A 22740-nucleotide genomic window follows, 5' to 3' on the forward strand; every position below is an offset into this window, starting at 1 on the left:
TCTACAGTTTTCCTGATGTTTGGGTTTGAAAATATGAAAATTTATTAATTGTATCATCAGCCTTTTACAACAGTAGTCATCTGAGAGGAAGAAAAACTTATATTGGTTTAAAGCTAAATAACATGATCACTTTATATGAAATAAGCATGCATACCTTTTCACATGACAAGCGATGAAAACACAGACAAAGGCCACTATGGATTCAGAACTGATAGAGAAGAAGATGATGTAAATTAGGCTGTAATTTACATTCAGCAGTATAAGGAGCAGAATCTCTTTGCAGGAAGTGTATGCATCTTTCTTAAGGGTGTACCCAGATTTTAATTATCTAAATGTAAATACTTAACGAATTTTACTTAGAGTAATGAGCTAAAGTGCACACTACATAAATGAGATGTTCTAATTAATCATGTATGAAGTACTGGTTTAAAGAAAAGCTATGTGAATTCTGCAAATGTTGGGTTGATGCCAAATTGCTAATCAGCATTTGTGTTCATAGATGGCTTCACTTAATAAGTTGTGAGACATTCAGCTAATGTTACACGAAATAAATTATGAGTTTTTGTGTGCAAAAATTTTACCTTTAACCCTTTAATTCTCAATTGCTTTAGAATGAAAGCTTACTTTACAAGGGCAGGTAAGAAAATATAAGAAAAGATACAAATGTGTTTGTGTGTGTGGAGGGATAATTTTATAACAAGACTTGTATAAAAAAGTAGTAAAACATGCCTAATTTTATAAAGGCCTATAAAAGACATGTGTGTGCCTTTATAAAATAGGCTTACAGAATAACCCCCAGTGGCGCATAAATTCTCTCGCACAATTACAGCTGCTCTAAGGTAGGTGCAATTGTGTGTGCGTATGTTCATACTTCATAACTCTACCCAAACACTGCCCTGGGAAGACCTATGTGAAGACTGCACAAAGGGCACAAGCTTTGGTCATCACACATACCTGCATGCACATATTCATTCACATAATTTTATATGAGCCATTTTCTATATGTAGAAAGTACTTTACACGCAGAAGAAATGTTTTTTTAAATTACCTCCTTAATGTTTGTATTACATAAAACAAGAGAATTGTACCTATGCACAGATAATAGAGATGTTTTAAAATCTTTTTTAAGGCATTATGCTGTCATTGCCATTTGATGAATATGGTATTCAGCAGCTGACTGTGTTATAAGTGCAAAAGTAAAATCTTTTCACTTTATGTAACTAAGACTATTATTGTTGAAAATTGTTTCAGAACATTTACCTTTCTGGAACCAAAATGACTGTCCTGATTTTGTAATGTGCATCGCTGTTTTATGACTATCTTTGATTGATTATTTATGCTGTAAGCCACTGTAGGCTGTAAGGTAACAGCATCAGCTAAATGAAATAAATAAATGAATGACTAAAGTATATGCATATCTTCATTGTTCACTTAACATCAGTACCTACTGATTTATTTATAGCTGCCTGTCAATGTGCATCATGTTGAATAAATTAATATGGAATCTATGAGCTTGTAATACATATTATAACTCAGTTACATTTACTTAGGTCTCTAAATATGTGTACCTTAGAGGACAGGAGAGATGGTGAGATGAGAACATTCAGGTACCTGAAAGATACTAAAAATTCAAAAGGCCACCATGGAAAGAATGTTCTAGGTCAAAGGCTTATAATATAAGACTTTAAGAGGCTAGACTTGGGAGCAATGTTGGGCAGGCATATTTTTTAATGGAAAGGATGGTAGGTGCATGGAATGTGTTGCTGGAGCCACTGGTGAAGGCTAAAATGGTAATAGATCAGGAAAGCATGGGATAAGCACAGAGGATGTTCATTGCAAAAAAAGTGAAGCATAACAGCACACGCTTAAAGTGATTCAACAAATGTTAGGACTGCCAGACTGAATGTCAAAACGGGTAATATGAAATACAAAAATACTAGCAGAACAGACAAGCAAGCAAGCAGCTGGCCAGTGTTGGCAGGTTACAAGTACATAGGGACCCTTTTATAGAGCGGCGGTAAGCCCAACGCAGTCTTACCACTCTCTCTTCCCGGACTACCAATGGCCCAACGTGGCCACCAGCAATCATCCCGCCCTGAGCGTGCACCATTTCCGGTGGAAAATGAAAACCCCCAGAAATGGCTTACATGGTGATAGCCCAGTGGTAATTGGGGATCATTGCGCGCTGCCCGGTTAGCGCGGGAGCCCTTATCACCACCTCAGTGGGTGATGGTAAGGGCTCTCTGAGGCTTGGCCATGTGGTGAGAGCTCTCTCATCACATGGCCATGTGTGCTGGGGGCTTTTTTACCCGCTGCGGTAAAAAGGGCCCTGGTTCGTTGGAAAAACAGTCCCCGCCTCTAGCGCAGGGCCCTTTTTCCTGCACCTTGGTAAAAGGACCCCATAGATAGAGGTCCCAGTGGAAACATGGACACTTAAATAATCAGATATGGCTGACAGGCAATTTAGAGGATAATGGAGACGAGATGTTCAAGCAACAATCATGCTATTATTGATTATTTAGATTACACAGCTTTGTGGTGAAACATGGGAAGACATGGGTGCTGGAAGTGAATTAAGTGGGAGCTTTTCTATGCTATCTACCCAAGATAGCAGAATAGATTGAAGAATGGTCTAGAATTTGGAAGCTAAGATGTAATGATGAAAAAAAAAAAGCAGGGTCATGCATTTGGACTGCAGAAACCAAAGGGAGCAATAGAGTATAGGGGATAAAATACTTCTGTGCACAACAGGAGAGCAGGAGCTGAGGATGTCATATCTGATCTTTAAGGGGCCCAAATAGGTAGAAAGTGGGGGCTGTTTTTCCCACACGCTAGGCTCTTTTTACTGCAGCCAGTAAAATGCCCCCCCAAAATGGCCATGCTGCAAGATAACTCTTAACCCGTGGCCGTGTGGTGGAGAGCACTTACTGCCACCCATCCATTGAGGTGGTAGTAAAGGCTCTCATGGTAACCCAGTGGTAACTGGGCAGCGTGCGGTGATACCCAATACCACTGGGTTACCACCACACTAGGAAAAATAAATTCTAGAGTGCTGGAAATGGCATGCGCTCTACCCGGAACTACCGCCAGTGGCTGCATTGGGCTGGCGGTAGTTCAGATTTAGCGTTTGGTAAGTCTGCGTTGGGCTTACCGCCACTTTGTAAAAGACCCCCTTAGAGTACTGTGTACAATTCAGAAGTGTGCATCTTCAAAAACATAAAAGCAAGATGGAGTCAGTTCAGGTGGTGACTTCTAAATGATCATTGGTCTTCGTCACAAAGGATAAATGGGTTCAGACTTAACGATCTAAACAGATATATGTATTTTGGAAGAAAGACAAGAAGCGTAGAGGATCTCTGAGGGAGAGTAACAATTGTAGATCTTAGTGGTTGGTATGAATAGCAGACTGGATTGGCTGTGTGGTCTTTATCTGTCATTGTTTTCTATGTTTCAATACAGAGGAAAAAGATAAACTGTTCTAGATAAGGAGCGGTCTTACTAGCAGTCAGTCTATAGCTGTCAGCAAGGATATATCTTCAGGGTGCATTGGAATAATTGGGCAGACTGGATAGGCCAATTTGTCTTTTTCTGCCTTCATCTACTATGATTAACTCAAGTCCCATATGAAATGATATAATACTAAATACAGTGGGACATGACAAATTAGATGTTGTAGGGTTCTGGCTAGAACCTTAGAATGTTCATTGGATGATTCGTGTTCTTGAAATATGAGATTACTCGTTTTCTCTATTGACTTTCAGTTTATATCTGCTCCATTTATTACATAAAATCACTTCTGTGTATACACAGTTACTGCATGGAGAGAATGGAATCTGAAGTTTAGGCTGTTGTTTGTATATAGTAGATACCAACTAACAGAACAATCTTTGGGCCTTGTTCATCTATTTTATGCATGTGAAAAAAAATCTTATTTACATAGGGCCCTCTCATACAGAGCCTGTTTTTTTACAGGTGAGAGCACATTTCCATTCCCTGCCAGAGCAAGGCATTCCAGACATTTACAAAAGACAAATGAAAGACATGCTGGCTCAGTAGAAACTCACCCAACCTGCATACATGGATATCCCCACATAGGAAGTAGCCCTGGCCACTGCTTCCCCAGAAGCTTTTCTGATACTTTGATGGTGGTTTCTTTGAAAGTCTGTTTCTCTTACGTAATCCTATCATTTTTGTTGCCTTCAACCAGCAATCACGTATTTTTACCTGCCATCAACTGCTGACCAACTATGTCCTTCCATGATTATAGTTTCCAGTCCAGTGGGACTTCCTTCAGGCAGTCCCACTTCTACCTGGCTTTAGGTTTTGGTTTCCTAAGCCTACAGCTTCCAAAAGCCTTCAATCCTTCTCTCTTTCACTTTCTTCACTTAGAACTAACCTGTCTCTCTCTATGCCACCTGCAGTTCTGGCTAGCTAACTTCTCTGTATCTTTTTAGGTGTTTCAAGTGTGCTATATGACTGCACAAATCAAAACTAAAAACTGAGCCTATAACATATAATGAGAACAGAAAAATAAAGTAAATACATTAAGGGACATAATTATCAATGTGGGCTACCATTAAGATATGTTATTTTACCACTAACTAATGCTGTTTTAGCACAGGTCCCATTTTTATGCAATGAGACCCAGTTACTAATCAACAGTAAATAACCCAAGTACTTATCTTACCATAATATTCTAATATAATGTTTAATTTATTGGTAATATTTAGGGGCTCCTTTACTAAAGCATGTCGAGCAGTTATCGAGTGAAATAGTGTGTGAATTTACCAATGGCAAGACAGTGCTCTGTTAGGGGCAGGAACTAGGGTTATGGGTGAAGAATGGGCATGGACTGCAGTCTGTAGTTAGCACATGGTACTTAGCATGTGCTGGCATTTGCGCAGTTGGCACAGGTGCACTTACTGTCTCTCAAGAGGAGGCATTAAATGCATCTGTGTTAACTGCAACCAGTGTTAATGTGCAGTAAGATACATTTCAGTGTGGTGACTGTAGAGGACATACTGGGCATATCCCCCAATTATCAGCACACTGCCTTTACAATTTTTGTGAGTTATTTTTTTATGTTAAAGTACATTAAGTGCAAAAACTTACTGCACTTTAGTAAAGGGGCTCCTTAGTTTTTCCTGTGTTTGTTGGCTTTCAGCTCAGTCAAATAATACATCGACTGAGTTATAATACTACTACTAGTAGTCTTTGCTGTCAACTGCCTGAAGATTATTCCTCCTTTTCAACTGTGTGTCCCCATCTTACCTGCTGGTCCAGCCAGTGCCCATGTACCCTGAATCTGGTCAGTAGAAATTGCCCTTTATGGAATAAATGAAACTTTTCCTACCCACAGGGGCTGTGAACGATGCTTTCACAACACTCCCAGTGAGGATGAGGAGCCAGGCTTAGAAGAGGAAGCTAGATTTACTGTATGATCATGTACATACAAAATTTCTTCCTCAGGGATGCCAGTGCTGCATTGGCAACGGATCTTTTAAGGAATTTTCTATGGACACATTTTTTTATTGTTTTTTATTAGTTTTTCAATCAACGGAATTGGGGAAGGGTGTATATGGATCTCTATTGAAGTTTTCACACTTCTGTTTGGATTCAACTATATGCATAGTGTTCAGTATGTGTTTTACATATAAAAAACGAAATAAAAATTAAAGGGTCACAAAATAAGGAGTACAAATGATGTATAGAGCTTTCAAGTGAGTCGTCGTTTCAGCTAAACTCACTGAAAATTCAAGCTCAGCTGTGGGAGCAGCCTATACTGAATTCTCCCTTTTGTCCCTTTTTCAATCAAGGTCTCTTTAGTGCCACAGGATTGTGTAACTCTCTGGATTTCCCTATATTTCCAGTGTACTGGGATTCACTATTTTTGAATTTGTTTTTATTTATATTGATTGTCTCTCCCCTGGGATTTTACAGTTGGTGGTGATGTATGACCATGTACAGCATTACCACTGAATCATCAGGCCATCTCCAGTAATCTGATTTTATTGTGGAATATTGGACTGTATTAAGAAGCACCAACTTAGTAAAATGAGCAGATGATGATCTTAAACTCTAGAGCAATCTAGACATATTCTTAAAACCCAGATTTTTCATTGCGTGTATGAGGGAGATGGCAGGGCTGAGAGGAGAACTGGGCAGCAGTATTGTGTTTACGATATATTAATTTTCTTGTTTTTTTGAGCTTGGTGTGTTTTGTCTTTTGTACACTGCATGGAGCAATATTGTGAGCGTACTGTTTATAAATAAAGAAATATTCGTATTATTTTGCAATCACTAGATGTCGGAATAGTCTTATCTAGTCATGTGGGCCCAAGCTTTGTGGATAAAATGTGACTCTCCAAGGACATGCATGATTGTATTGTAGCTCATAAAGGGTACCTCTGAAATACTGCATAGGGCACATCTTTCCTTCAAAAGAATATTGTTTAGGAATTAGACTGCTCTGTACTCTGTAAGATGCATGCCATAAATTTTATTGGTTGCTACATACAATGAAGATATCATTAAAAGGTTTGACTCTATGTGGACATTGGTCAGATACACTAAACATTGGTTTTGTTATAGATATCAAATGGGAACTGTACAGCTGATCAATGCTATTGAACAATTTTTTATCTTTCATTATTATTTGTACTTTTTCAAATGACTAAATATCTAGTTTAACACACGTTTATGGAATTATTATCACTAACTAATTTACTTTGGGACCCTTTTACTGAGCTGCGCTAAGAAATGAGCTTAGTTCGTCCTTACACAGGCCTTTCCTGCAAACTAAGCCCAATTCTAGCATGGACGTCAAAAAGGGTTTATTTCCTATTTGTTTTATTTCTGGCCGTGTGTTATTTTGGAGGAGCTATGGGCTCCCACATTATGGACATGCTAACCTGTTAGTGTGCTACTGTCAGTTCATCTACACCCATTCTCTGCCCCTGACATACCCCACCCAAAGAAAAAATATACCTCATGCTTTGCGAGCACAGAAGGCAAAACTAACACAGAACGCTTTTGTATGTTCTAAGGTAGACCAGTTTTGCTGTGTTAGATGTGCATTAGCACCTAACACAGCTTAGTAAAAGGGCCCCTTTATATGTGTGTAAGTGAATTGAATGCTTTACAGGAGCTAGACACCTGGTTAGGAAGGTAAAGTGTCTATTTTGAGCCTATTTTATGAAAGACGCATAAGTGCCTGTGTATCTTTATATAATAGCACAACATCTATAGAAATTACATGATAAATAAATTTATGTGCATTTACACTTTCCTCAGAGCTGGTTGAAATGTATGCACATATTTTATAAATAATACTTGTATATTGCAACTCCTCTCATGCTCCACCCAAACTCCGCCCCAGATCACTCTGACACCTCAGTTGCATAAAAGTACATGTTTTTTGTCATCTCTGTATTTTTATACAGGGGAGGGGCAGGGTGAGTAATTCTATAAGATACAGACTGTGCACAGAAAAAAAAATCATTTCTCAAATTACTCCTTTGCTGTGTTCTGTTGCTTGTAAGCTAAATTCAATCCTTGGGTGTTCCATTATTGCAGATGTTATTCAATACTTTGATAGAATAGTAAAAAAAAAATGAATATATGTATTTTTTGACTTTTGTTTTTTTCTAGGCATGTAATGAGTTCACCACACATGTGATGAACCTTCTTCGAGAACAAAGTCGAACACGTCCCATATCTCCAAAGGAGATTGAAAGAATGGTTGGAATCATCCATCGAAAATTCAGTTCTATTCAGATGCAGCTAAAACAAAGCACTTGTGAAGCAGTAATGATTTTAAGATCAAGGTTTCTTGATGCCAGGTATGACTTAGGAATTGTTTCATGACAGTATTTTCTAAATAACTAGCAATTCCAGAAGTGATATTCTAAAATAATAATAAAAAAAAGGGTTCTGCACCAGCGGCCTGTAGCAAGTGCTGACCTTTATATGCAGTATGATGAAAGTATTTGGAATTATGAAAAGTGAATGTGCTACCTGCATTTAACAGGCATTGTGTATAAAAGGCTTGGGAAGGCTATGCTGCAGTTAAAAACGGTTTTAGATGTGTGATGTTATTCCTTAGGGTGTATTTGGTTTGTTAAGGCACATTTGGTTCATTAACAACACATCAAAACATTTTGTGAATGGAGGAAGATGAAGATTGCCCTGGTTAAAGATCAATCTTGCAGATAGCCACGCTTTGGGACTGGTCTCTGGGATGCAGCCATAGCAGTTGCAATCTAGACATGATGTAACTGCGCAGACTGGGTAGCTCAGATGGTATTTTGCTACTATTATTTACTATGTTACTATTGGTAGCTCAAGAGCAGAGGTCAGGCTTGAGAATCAAACCCAGATATTCTCCATGGCAGTGACTTGTCAGAATCAGCCCCAAAGCAGATATTTTTTAACAGGAACACCACAGAATAAGTAACATAGAGGTCCTTTTAGAAAGTGCGGTAAAAACTGGCCTTTGCATGCCATCAAATGGGTCTTTCTCACACACTAAAGCCATTTTGACCACAGCCATAAAACCCCAGATTCTTCTATTTATTTCATTTATGGCTAATTAGCACATAGCCATTTTTTTTAAAATTACTATGGGAGCACACAAAGATAGCCAATAGAATGGTTACCTCAGAGGGAGTAGAAACCATGAGAAGAGATCTCCAAAAATTAGAAGAATGTTCAAAGGTCTGGCAGTTAAAATGTAATGCGAAGAAGTTCAGAGTGATTCACTTGGGGTGTAGAAATCCAAAGGCGATATACAAGATAGGAGGAGAGAGATAAGCACAACTCAGGAGAGGTGCCTTGGGATGATGGTGTCTGACAATCTCAAGGTGACGAAACAAGGCAGTGGCTATGGCCAGAAGGATGCTAGACTGCATAGAGAGGGGTATAACCAGCAGAAGAAAGGAGGTGTTGATGCCCCTGTACAAGTCATTGGTGAGGTCTCACTTGGAGTATTGGGTTCAGTTTTGGAGGCCACATCATGCTAAGGACATAAAAAGACTTGAAGCAGTTAAGAGAAAAGCAATGCAAATGGCATGGGGTTTGTGCCACAAGATGTATGACGAGGGGCTTGAGGATCTGAAGATGCACACCCTGGAGGAAAGGATAGGTAGGGGTGATATGATACAGACATTCAAATATTTGGAATGCATTAAGATACAAATAACCTTTTCCCAGAGGAGGGAAAGTGGTAGAACTAGAAGGCATGAATTTTGCATGGGGGGGGGGGGGGGGGGGGGGGGGGGAACTCAGGAACAATAACAAGAAATAATTTTTCATGGAAAGGGTGATAGATGCCTGGAATGCCCTCCTATGGGAGGTGGTGGAGATGAAAACAGTAACAGAATTCATAAATGTGTGGGATAAACACAAAGGAATTCTGTATGGAAAGCGTGGAACCAAACAAGCTTAGCAGTGATTAGATGGCAACACCAATAATTGAGAAGCAAAGTCAATGCTGGGCAGACTTCTATGGTCTGTGTCCGATTGTGCCTGGAGAGGTTTGGATGGACTGGAGTAGGCTTCGATGACAGCTTCAGTAGTTGGAGAATAAAGCTAGTGCAGGTCAGACTTCTACGGTCTTTGCCCTGAAAGTGGAAAGGACAAATCAAGATCAAATATATATATATGTGGTATCTCCTCATACCTTATGCTATGAGTTTATCTTGTTGGGCCAACTGGATGAACTGTACAGGATAATCTGCTGTCATCTACAATGTTACTATATTACTTACTGCCACCTATTCTGTAGGAGGGAAGGGCTTCTGCATTATCTGTGCGCTAGCTAGTTTGCATGCAGTGATGTAGGAAAGCGATTGGTAGGCAAGAAAAATTACAGTAATTGTAACCCACTGTGCGGGAAATCTTTACAGAAGAAGCAGCTATGCAAAAGCTAAGCTTAGCAAGATGTACATTTTAAAGTAATCTCTTCAAAATAAAAGAAAGCAAACCAGAGGAAATGAGCAGGAGCAGTGTAATCAGATAAATAGTGCTCTGGGGAGGGAGCTTGTGTGCTACAGGATATGGCGTAGTTAGTAAGGCTGTGATACTGATGAGACAAAGCAGCTTGGGATCAATGCTTTGCTACACATTGGCCTAAGGCATAGACATTTTGATTGCAACAAACCCTAAGGGGAATGAAACTTTCAAGGAAACAGGTAATATGCAGGCTGGTTTTTTTTCTTTAGAAAAAGAAGGAGAAAATAAATTAAGGCCAGACTCTTATATACTGTTGCACATGTTTAGATGCACAAACGTTTCTGTATTTATTCTGTAATGTAATTTTGTTTGTGAGTCCCTGGACCTGAGAGAGGGAGCAAAACATGCCAAAACTGAAAAGCAGCAATGTTCTGTTAAATGTACAGCTCTCTTGTTTATTCCTGGCACTTCTGGTTACACTGTCTTGTTCAATAAACCCACACTCCCATTTTCTTTATAATAGAAGAGGTATGAAATAGATCAGTTTGATTAAGGACAATTGCAAGTTTCTATAAAATTGCAGGTAGCACTTGCTTCATTTTGGAAGAGACATATGCTCAGTACAGTATTTTGCATTGCGCACATTTGTTCATAACATTTCTTGCTGGAGTAAGGGAAAGACGTTTGGCTTCATATAATTTTTTTTTGTTAGGCCACAGCGCTTTATAAAGGTAGAGGCAGAAGGCTTAGTTAACCCTGGAGTGAAATCAAGGCAACAGTTATTAAAGAACTATAGAGAGACACCATTTAAATTTTACGTATAGCTTTTCACAAGGTGTCCAAGCCTAGGTGTAACAAGGAATAAGAAAAATAAATACAATCCAGTAATAACAGATGGCAGATAAAGACCAATATGATCTATCTAGTCTGTCCAGTAAGGTGGGTTAGAGTTGTCTCTGTACTTTGTTCAGGGTTATGCCTGCTGCTCCATGCAGGTTACCCCCCGTATGCAACATTTTTTTTGAAGTGTGAAAGTTGTAAGTTCTGCTGTGCGTAGAAATACTCTATTGCAGTACAGTCTCAATTATCTGATTTACCCATTGTCGGATAAGTAAACAATGGATAATACTGAAAACACTGCATAAACCCCTCAAACAATGCATAAACAAAGGCAATAGAGTTCCTGATATTCAAAAATTGTTCTAAAACAAAGATTTTTAATTGAAAGAAATTAGATGACATCACTGGGCGGGGGTCTGTCAGATATGCCAGATGTCCAGATTAGTGAAGATCGGATAATCAAGACTGTACTGTACTATTGTTTCTTCTTGCTATATAGAGATCCTCTGTGTTGATCCCACACCTGTTTGAATTCCTTCACTATTTTAGTTCCCAATTATCAATTCTAAAATAACAGTAAATAAATTCAATAAGTAATCAAAATAAAAAAGCACAGATTATAGAACATATACATTTAACTGCAGGGCAGGTGGCAATTTTCTACCAGTTTTACCCAGGTAACATTGTTGGTTGAAAGTTGTTTTCCTCATGTATAAAAATGAATTACTATAAGTAATGTAATTCAAACCTAGCAAGCAGTAGAGGTTTGTACTACATTTTTTTCTTTTTCAGTTTAGTTGTTCATTTATTTAATTTTCTTAATTTAAAATGAAACACACACAAACTGTTCCAGACCTGTTCATCACCCAAGTGCTGCTAAAATTAAAAACTTTACTTTTCTGTGAGCCTGCCTGCAGAAATCCACTCTATCTGTGGGTTTGCTGAAATCCAAGTGGGGCGGGAGCAATTCCCTACTAGGTTCCTATTTCAAAATGGCACCATTCTGTTCTGTGGAGGTATTTTTAAAAAATGTTATACCTCTGTACAACAGAATGATGCCAGTCTCAGTCCCACTAACACTATTTTAAAATAGGCATCCAGCTGGGGCAGGAGTGACTGGTTTAATCAGATATGCACATCATTTCCAGTGTACAATTATTGAAAATCTTTATGCTCCTATCTCCAACTACATTACCCATCTTGTAGGGGTGTCAAATACAAGCTTCTTTTTGCCTCGTCTTTCCACTACTCCAGCCCGAAGAATTGGGATGCTTTACCCTTGTTCTTAAAATCGCAAGCTGATCACCATCTCTTCAAGAAGTTGCTGAAAACATTCCTCTTTGAAAAAACTTACTCCATCAGTAACACTGCTGTTTAGACATTGTTATTGTGGTTCATGTTACCTCAGTCTTCTTCTGTAATCATCCATGTATTGTACGTTTCTTCTTTTATAATTCATGTAAGCCACATTGAGCCTGCATTTGTGGGAAAATGTGGGGTAGAAATGAATCATAAATAAATAAATATTTTAGACAAGACCTATTCTTAATGTCATCAAAGGGGAGGGGAGATCTGGTGGCTCAGGGACGTACACTTCCATGTGAAAGACCTGAGTTTGATTCCCATGTGAGAACTTTCTCTCTACAGGCTAGACAGGGATGTGAAGAGGTACTGCTCAGAGCCCCTGGGAAGAAAGTTCAAACTATTGCTAGTGACCAGATTTATGGTCCATGTTAGCTTCTGGAAAAAAAAAACATGATTTGTAGCCTCTGAGCAAGAGTTTTGCTACAATGGCTAGGCTGAGCTGGCAGGCAGGCAGGGTGAGAGGAAATACAAAAAATAGGGGAGAATTTCTGGGTTCTGGTAAATAAAGGCTTCTGGGGCTGTAGTCTAGATGACTGGTTTCAGTTCAGCTGGACCAAAATGGAGTAGGGTTAACAAATGGGCAAAAAGAAAGGAAAAAATTCTTAATGATGATGTTTTTCATCTGTTCGTAATAGTTGAATGTTTTTATTCTTTCAGGCGAAAAAGACGCAACTTCAGCAAACAGGCCACAGAAATCTTGAATGAGTATTTTTACTCACACCTCAGCAACCCCTACCCTAGTGAAGAAGCCAAAGAAGAGCTGGCAAAGAAATGCAGTATCACAGTATCACAAGTAAGCTCATGCTAAGAATCTTTAAGGGGCAATGGTGTGTGGAACATTTCTGTCTCTTCTTTGTGCCTGGGCCTGGTAAGTCTTCCCTACCACTTCCTGCACGGAGAAATGATCCTGATCTCTTCCTGAGTGGGAGGAGGAATTTCTTTGGATCACATGAAATGCAGAGCAAATCAGGCTATTAATTCATGGACTCTATGTCTTTCATATTGTATTAATCTGATCCCCCTCATTTTGAAGGTAATTGGACTATAGAAATCAAGTTCATTAGTACAATTTGCCACTCTATTTCCCCCCTAAAATATTTTTCCAGTATATAATCTATTATTCAATTGAGTATTTGATGTTGATATGAAACACAGTATGGTAAATCCAATCAATAATAAAAATATAACTATGACCATAAAGGCCAATAGCAGACTATGGGGTCCTTTTGCTATGTGAATGTGCATGGGCTAATTGCACGTTAAATAATTTTTTGTATTATTTTACATATCTGGAGTGAAGTGTGGGCATTCCTGAGCTAACCAGGTAGTAAATCTACATTACTGTGCACTAACTGGTTAGCATACGGATACCATAGAGCCCTTCGCACCCACAGCATAGGTGGTGATAAGTGCTGTCATGGTAATTTTTTTAAATGGCTGCTCACTAATTACAACATTAGCGCATGGCCATTAATGGAGAAAATAGAGAAAAGACATTTTTATGGCTGTGATAAAAATGGCCTTAGCGTGTAGGAAAGACCCAAATAAGAGCATGCTAAGGCCAGTTTTTACTGCAGCTTAGTAAAAGGATCCCTATATTAACTGAAGCCTGAGAGCAATATTGCCTTTGAGTGGTTACTTCTGACGGATCAACTTTTTTTGCTTCTAGACTAGACTTTGCAGTCTGTAGTTGCTTTATAACTTCTCTGAAAAATACAAGAATACGGGAAGCCAACTTTCCTTGAAAAGGGGCAATAATCAATGGGATTGTGTAATGCTTAGAAAGCAGTGAAATCTGTATGCCAAAGAATCGAGTAATAGGTAATTTAATTTCAGTATATATGAGGCTATATATAAAATTTGCGACTTGCTATTGCCACACAATAGCTGCTGGCTGATAGAGTATGATGCTATAAGGTTAAACGAGGTACCCAAGAGTGTAACATATTCTTCCTACTACCTGCCAACATTTTACAGTGTTTCTGAGTATTACAGGCTCACATGAAAATAAGTGTAACCCAAGATGAAGCTTCTAAATTTAAACAATCAACTTATACAAGTGACAGATAAGATGGTTCAAGTGACCTTTTGCTTATCAATAGTTTAAATCATTATATATGTAATAGAAAAGGGCCAGTGGGTATTTTGTTAACTATTAATGGCCTCAGGCTCTACTATTGGCACCGTTACCAACACAGCCATTGGAGAAACCTAAATAAGAGGAGGTTTCTTTCTGGATGATTGAGTGTTACACTCAATAATGCTTAATGATAAGGGTAAGGTAATTGAGATCTTTTTCTCCTCTTTTTAAATGATTTTTTGTTCTGATTTGAGCACTTTGTTGTTTCTATAGGGTTATTCATCACCCCCCCCCCCCAAATAAAAGAAACCCCCACACGTTTCTGTTAGTTCTAGTCACTCCATGTGGCTCCAACCTCCTTCTGCCACTAAGTTTGGCAAACAGCGAGGCATATAATATCCATGTAACTTTTTGATAATAATCCATATACCTTATAATAAGGCTTGTGCTATCTACAACTTATTCTTTTAGTTTAGAAGGCCTCAGTCCACCGGAGATGTGGGGCACTTTGCAGTATTAGCCGTCATTCTCCTGTCATCACTGGTCTTCTTGGAAGTTTTATTTTACTTTTGTTAGGTTTCCATTTTATTTTCTTTCCCCAACTTTCATCACTAAGTGGCTATACTTTATATTAAAAAAAACCCTTCATATCACACTTAAATAGCATGTTTCCAAGGGGAATTGACTGTCCGACATGACATCATGTTTTGCCGCTCAGCTGTTTAAAGGATATTTCCCCCACAAAATGTAGCTGCCAACCATACCAGCATCATATCTTATCAGATAAGAATTACACAGTGCTGGTATTATATATTATATAATCACTAGTAAAGAAGGCCCGTTTCTGAGACCAATGAAACGGGCGCTAGCAAGGTTTTCTTCGTAGTGTGTATGTGTGTGTGAGAGAGAGTCAGAGTGAATGTGCATGTGTGTGTGACAGAGTGAGACTGTGTGAGAATGAGAATGAGTGTGTGTGTGAAAGTGTGATTGTGCGGCAGGGGCCCCCCCCATCCGTCTCCCGGCCTCCGTCCCCCTCCCCCCTGTCTTCCCTTCTCATTTTTCTTTCCTGCCCCCCTTGCAACTTCAACCATTGAAGAAAAGCTTAATCTCCTAATGCGTTTTGAAATAGTAAGGTATTTAGCTCCCACTTATAATGATGTGCTGTCGCTATTTTTTATATTCACTGGCAAAGTATTCCATAGTTTCGTTCCTCAAACCTTGAAAGTTCACTTTCATTTTTCTTCTAATTATTAACTTTTTACGAAGGCACATTTCTTGATTCTCGTTCCGCCTCCTTCGTTCCTTCCCTGAGGTAGGCGGTTGGGGAATTCCTCCTTCCCTCCACCTGCACTAGCGGCAGCAACCACCGCCGACTTTCGTGAAGCGCTCGAGGGAGGGTACGCAAGGTTCGTCTCCGAAATTGGAGGCGCTGCTTCCGAGTGGATGGAAGGTTGTTCTGGGAGCTGAGGGGGAGGAGCGCGTGCGTGCGCCGCAGTAGCAGTCGTTCTGTTGCTCCCATGGGTGAAAGGGTAGCAGGGAACTGTTCTTGCTTTGTTTGGGGGGGGGGGGTTGAGCGGCGGCGACCTGTTTGGGGGATGGTGGAGCAGTGGGTGTTGCGACTCTGGTGGGGGTGGCTCTGCCTGGTCTGCTTCATGATTGGTCCTTTTTACTTTGTTTTGACGTTGCGCAGCAACTGTGTGGTGCTGGTTTTTATTGGTTGAGTGTTATTTGTCAGCCCTCTACATCATGACGTTTGACGCTGGGGGCGTGGCAAACACTCATGGGCGAATTTCGGGTTTCACCACCATGCAGTTCGAATGTTGGGAGTTGTGGAGGCTTCAGAACGTTGGAGGTGCGTTGTATATAGAGAGATAATTAAGTAAGTCCGACCACTAAACCCCATCTATAACAAAATTACAACTTCCCTAATAATTTGGATAACCTATTCAGATACTGGTGTCGCTAATGTACAGCTCTGTATGAAACATTTCAATTGTGCTGGATACAAAACAAAAAAACAAAAGAAGCTTCTTTCAATTGGATCACACATTTAAAAATGTTGCTCCTAGGGCAAGTGTTTCCTGTGGCAAAACTAAGAATTGTTTCCTCTGCTCATGGTTTTTTATTTTTAAATTTTTTTTTACATACACAGGACAAACAAATTTGGGGAAAGTTAACATGTCTTCTCTCCCTCTATCACTTACATGTTCCAAAAGAAAAGCAAATGTTGACAATTACTTTAGTATGTATTCACTTTTATGCAGTATAATGCCATAACCTCTACCACAAGAATTTAACATTTGCTGCAGAATCTATCCCTGTGACTATAGTTGATAGCTGAATATGATGCTTTTCACTGGAAATATGCAATTGATCATTTTGAAGTCTAGCATTTAATAACTAAGAGTTCTGCTTTATTTCGTACATTACTCTGCTTCCAGTGTTGTACGTGTTGCTGCTTTTGCTTCTCTTGTTTCATGGAGAGAGTGGATTCGGCCTCCAGCAGCTTTTAGTTGCAGAGGGGAGATTAATGTTTTCAGTCTGGATATCCCTGCATAAAATCATATATACTGCTTTTCAAGGAATGCATAAAAGGAAGACTATTTATTAGGATGAATACTTAACTTGATTTTCTTTGCAGTTGTGAGTGAGAGGTAATTTTAGGACAATGTCTATGAAAGAGCACATAAAACAGCTTTATGTGCTTTTTCACAGATATTGTCCTAAAATTACCTCTCACTCACAACAGGGAGTGCATGTTCCACATCAATAAACTATAGCATGTTTTCTGTATGGAATATCAATGTTTAACATTTTTTTTCAGATGGACATCTTCCACAGCATCATTGGTAGTCATATATACAACCAAAGAGATGTAGTCTTTCATACTAGAAGAATGTCTTAGCTATAAAGGGCCTGATATTCTACCTGAAACAATCAATGATTTTTACAGCGCTGACTGCAGCACGCAGAATCAAACCCAGATGTTTAAGGCCACGCCTAATATGGACATCTCCATTGAATATCTGGGTCATATATGACCACAAGAAGGTATCTGGATGCTGGCCAGTATTCAGACCAATGCCCAGATATTTGGCCAGATAAAGTTAAAACAGCCTTTTTGTTATCCTGACTATCTGAGCACATGCCCCATTAGTAGACTGAAAATCACTATGAATTGGGTAAATCCTGGTTCCTCCAAGATTCTGACCCCATACCGCTCTGGCACTGTACTGTGGTGGACTCCCTGGATTTTCAGTGGTACTACCTGGTTGTGTTGAACAAAAAACAGAGGTAATCAGATAGTCTAGAAATGTAGAAACAACAGCAGATCACCAGGAGTGGATAAGAATGTTGGTTTATTAAAATCACATAAAACACCTAACGTGGCCACTTTTTACCCTACTAACAGGCTGCCAGAGGGGCCAACAAAACATATGGATACAGATATTCAGGGCCCTATTGTGGGCGCTAACTGCAAAGGCACCCACAATATTCCTATGGGCACCTACATAGCGCACGCTAATTTTGTGCATACACTAAAAATGCTAGCGCCCATTAGTAAACTGGGCCCTCAGTTTCATCCACATATGTATACACACAGATGTCAATTAAAAGTGCCACAAAACACAGCTCTTCTCCTCAAATGAGCTGTAAAACAAATGTTGGGTCTTTTATGTGATTTTAATAAAGCAACGTTCTTATTGACTCCTGCTGATCTGTCGTTTTTTCTACATTATCTGATTGTGTGCCACTGAAAATCCATGGATTACCTGGTCAGCACAACTTAATTGAGCAGAGCCTCTTCTACCCAGTTAAATCTTTTAAAATAGCAGGCCGGAGTATTCACAGCTTCACCATGTATTCAGTGAAAACAGATTCCTTGCCTTTTACAAGAAAATGCAGGTTGTATGACGGAAGTCTGAGTCATGATTCAATTTATTTGGATATAGCGCAAATCATAGAAATAGGTCCAAAAAGTTATAGTTTTAAAGAAAGGGTAAGCGATGCACAAGAGGAAAATACAAAAAGGATAGAAAATGTAATTACAATATATTTTTCAATCATATAAGGAATAAAGGGGAGGGTAGCAAAAACACAAGGTAGAATGCTGCAGCCAATTAGCGCAGCACCATCTTAGAATGAGAGACTGGACCATACTTGTGGAAAAGCCTAAGTGAAAAAGTAAATTTTAAGTCAACTTTTAAATTTCTGAGATGAGCATTAACTCTAACGGAGAGAGGGAAAGAATTCCACGACAGGGCAATGGCACTGAAGCAGGCGTTACGGATAGTGTCTAGCCAGATATGACAATTTTGAGGAGTTCATTAGAAGAGCAAAGAGTAGAATTAGAAGATTAGAGAGAAAAGATGGTATTCTAGAATGTAAGACCTGACACATGACAGTCACATATTTAAAAGAGATACAAAAAGACACCAGCAACCAGTGTTTGGAGATGAGCAAGAAGAAGGCATGATCTTATTTTTTCTTTGATGGCTGTGTTTTGAATGAGCAGCAGTCTTCTGGTATAGTGAATTACAATAATCGATCTTTGATATCACCAGGGCTAGTAGAAGGATCCAGCGAGAAGATAAATTAAGGATAGGGTGACAGTGAATTCGTCTCAGAGTGAAAATGCTTTTCATAACTACATTGGAGATTTGGCTCCAACAAGACAAAGAATTATCAAGAATGATTCCAAGAATTTTACAGTCTTTAAAGGGAATTTCAAAGCCGTGGATCTCAGGTGGGACAAATGATGGTACAGAGGACTACATAGAAAAAATGATAGCATCCGATTTAGAAGAGTTGAGTTTTATATGATTTTCAGAAAGCCAGACTGCAATCTTATCCAGATGTGAGGATATTGTGGCCATTATGTTGGAGGAAGAGGAATCTAATGGAACTAGAAACTGTATATTGTCAGCATAAATAAAAAAGGTGAAGCCAAGAGACTGAATTAATAAAGCAAGTGGAGAGAGAAAGATGTTAAAGAGGATGGAGCCAAGGACTAAGTCCTGAAGTAAACCTAAAATGAGCTGTATTGTAAACCCAAAAAAGATCAGTTAGTAAGCTAAGACTGGAACCAGGAAAATGCAATACCATGAACAAATAAATAACCATTACACACTGACTTGTCTTTAGTGTCATTCATAGTGGGTAAATTGCTGGACCAATTGAAAATTAAAATTATCAGAGTCCGGGGCACAGTGAGAAGATTAGAGCTAAAAGTTTGCTCTTAACGTTATTACCGTGTAATCATAAGTACTATTTTTAAATCGATGAAAGAAATTTTCTGCTTATCCTGCCAGACCAGTCTAGACACATTGGTTGACACCACTATGCCAACAGACGGAAGCAGCACCACAATCTTTTGTGACATCACTGTACTAAAAGAGTGGTGTAGATGAAGCACTTGCCAATATTTTCTGTCTTCAGCAGATGGTGCACCTACTAGACTTGTGCAGCAGGATTGATTATGCTTCCAGGACTCTGACCTTGAAGCTTTTTTCTCCTGGTAGTGTGTAACACTATCTCACAGAGCTGCAAATTGTAGATTTTCTTGTGGCAAGTTATTTTCTGGTGTTGATAGGTAAGTGATGGCTTGTTATGCTCTCTGGCAGTTCTTTGGTTGAGCAGATGCAGAGATCCCAGAGGATGTCACAGCACTCCGCTAAGTAAAGGGGCCTTCGTCCATCAGGAAGGGTCTGCAACCCTAGGTGGCCCCAAGAGGTCGGGTGTCTGTTTTATCCTACTTACTGTCAACAGGGTCCTGGGTCTTGGCCTCCTCCCCAGTCAGGGTGAACAAATCAGTTCGATATCCAAACATCAGCAAAACACTGCATATTTTAAGATCAGTTTGTATCCGCCTCCGAAAATTTATAATCCAGGGATTGTAACTGTCCGCAAGTTGTATGCATTTTAGAGCGACAGTGGTCTTGTCTGTTTTCTGTTGCCCTTCCCCTGGGTTTGTATAGTGTCACTGCTGTGGGTCTAATTCTTGCTTGCCGAGGAGTCGGGCCAGATGTTTTTTTGGCTTTGGCGGTTTCCTCTCTTTGGGGTGATAGCTGTTACCTCTGGAGCTGCAACAGCAGCTACTTCTCTGTGGCACTACTTGTCTTTGGTCTGGGTTGCGGACTAGCCTGATGGTCATTCTAGGGACCCGAGTTCTCATCCCTTTTATCCTCCCTCTTGAGGTGGAACTGTTTCTGGTGTTTTCTCTCCTACTCCAGTCTCTTTTCTTGTGCGTGTCAGACCTTTTCAGTCTTCTCAGCTGGGATGCAGGCCTCTCACCTTGTCCAGAGTTGTGACCATCTCTGGGGTTTCAGAACTATGACAGCCTTCAATCTTCGGGGTTGTTGCATCTCTGTTGTTTCACTGGGGCATCAGTCTCTGTCCCTTCGGGGTTGTGGACCTTTCCTTGGTTCCCCCGGTCTTTTGTTTCTGGGGTTGTGGGGAGCTCCAGGTTTTCTCGGCTGTTCCTGTTGCCTCGCTTTGGAGTGTCAGGCATCTTCTGTGTCTCTCAATGGAACCGGTCTCCTCGTTTCAGTCTTGTAGACGTCTTATGGGTGCCAAAGCTTCTCTGTTCTTTGGAGTTTCAGTCCAGTTCAGTGTTTTCACAGCGGGGTCAGTTTTCCCTCTTCGGAGTGGCTGGCTTTGCCTGTATTTCCACCTACATCAGTCTCTTCTCTTCAGAGTGGCAAACCTGGCCAGTATTTCACCATGGCACTTGTCTCTTCTCTTCAGTCTGGCAGCCATGGCCGGTGTTTCTCAGTTGTACCAGTTTCCTGTTTTAGAGCAGCGGTCTGCCAAATTTTCTCAGCTGCACCAGTCTCCTCTCTTCGGAGTTGCAGACCCAGACTGTATTTCTCACCTGCATCAGTCTCCTCTCTTTGGAGTTGCAGACCTGGTCTTCATTTCTCACCTTCACCAGTCTCCTCTCTTTGGAGTTGCAAACCTGGCCACTGTTTCTCACCTGCACCAGTCTCCTCTCTTCGGAGTTGCAGACCTGGCCACTGTTTCTCACCTGCACCAGTCTTCTCTCTTCGAAGTTGCAGACCTGGCCACTGTTTCTCACCTGCACCAGTCTTCTCTCTTCGAAGTTGCAGACCTGGCCACTGTTTCTCACCTGCACCAGTCTTCTCTCTTCGAATTTGGAGACCTGGCCACTGTTTCTCTCCTGCACCAGTCTCCTCTCTTTGGAATCACAAACCCTGCCGGTATTTCTCAGCTGTACCAGTCTCCTCCCTTTGGGGTTGCAGATCTTGCTGGTATTCCTCAGCTGCACCAATCTCCTTTCTTTGGAGTTGCAGGCCTTGCCAGTATCTCACAGCTGCACCAGTCTCCTCTCTTTGGAGTTGCAGACCTTGCCAGTATCTCATAGCTGCACCAGTCTCCTCTCTTCAGAATTGTAGACATCACTGGTGTTGCGTAGCTGCACTGGACTCCTCTCTTCAGGGTTGCAGTTCTCTCCAATATTTCACAGCTGCATCAGTCTCCTCATTTGGCAGGCTTTTCCAGTTTTTCCAGCTGCGCCAATCTCCTATTTATGGGGTAACAAGCTTTTCCAGTATTTCTCAGCTGCACCTCGCTTCATTCTGAGGAGTTGCAGACATCTTGGCACTGGGCTTTGCTCTTCGGTCTTTGGAAGTCTCTGAAGTTTTGCTGCTATGCCAGGCTCCTCTCTTTGAGTATATAGGCCTCTGTTCTGGAGGTCTGCTCTTCTGCAAGTAGTGGTCTTCCTCCGCGGCCCGCTTTTCCTCAAAATCCGCCCCTTTCTTTCCGAGCACTCTACCAAAACCCTCATCCACACCCTTGTCACCTCTCGTTTAGACTACTGCAAGCTGCTTCTTGCTGGCCTCCCACTTAGTCACCTCTCCCCCCTCCAGTCGGTTCAAAACTCTGCTGCCCGTCTCGTCTTCCGCCAGGGTCGCTTTACTCATACTACCCCTCTCCTCAAGACCCTTCATTGGCTCCCTATCCGTTCTCGCATCCTGTTCAAACTTCTTCTACTAACCTATAAATGTACTCACTCTGCTGCTCCCCAGTATCTCTCCACACTCGTCCTTCCCTACACCCCTTCCCGTGCACTCCGCTCCATGGATAAATCCTTCTTATCTGTTCCCTTCTCCACTACTGTCAACTCCAGACTTCGCGTCTTCTGTCTCGCTGCACCCTACGCCTGGAATAAACTTCCTGAGCCCCTACGTCTTGCCCCATCCTTGGCCACCTTTAAATCTAGACTGAAAGCCCACCTCTTTAACATTGCTTTTGACTCGTAACCACTTGTAACCACTCGCCTCCACCTATCCTCCTCTCTTCCTTCCCGTTCACATTAATTGATTTGCTTACTTTATTTTATTTTATTTTTTTTTGTCTATTAGATTGTAAGCTCTTTGAGCAGGGACCGTCTTTCTTCTATGTTTGTGCAGCGCTGCGTACGCCTTGTAGCACTATAGAAATGCTAAATAGTAGTAGTAGTAGTAGTAGTAAGTCAGCGAGTC

At 40.5% G+C, this 22740-nt stretch overlaps 1 protein-coding gene across 3 annotated transcripts in view; it reads left to right on the forward strand.

Annotated features, from left to right (window-relative positions):
• PBX3 (PBX homeobox 3) overlaps nt 1-22740 on the forward strand; it is a 411372-nt gene that overhangs the window by 330828 nt on the left and 57804 nt on the right. For all 3 annotated transcript variants that reach the window (XM_030207424.1, XM_030207425.1, XM_030207426.1), the window contains 2 exons: nt 7651-7841; nt 12814-12949. In XM_030207424.1, the coding sequence (XP_030063284.1) occupies nt 7651-7841; nt 12814-12949 (327 nt within the window). The remainder of the gene's footprint in view (nt 1-7650; nt 7842-12813; nt 12950-22740) is intronic.

Source organism: Microcaecilia unicolor, chromosome 6 (genome assembly GCF_901765095.1).
Source record: "Microcaecilia unicolor chromosome 6, aMicUni1.1, whole genome shotgun sequence".
NCBI classification, from domain to species: domain Eukaryota; kingdom Metazoa; phylum Chordata; class Amphibia; order Gymnophiona; family Siphonopidae; genus Microcaecilia; species Microcaecilia unicolor.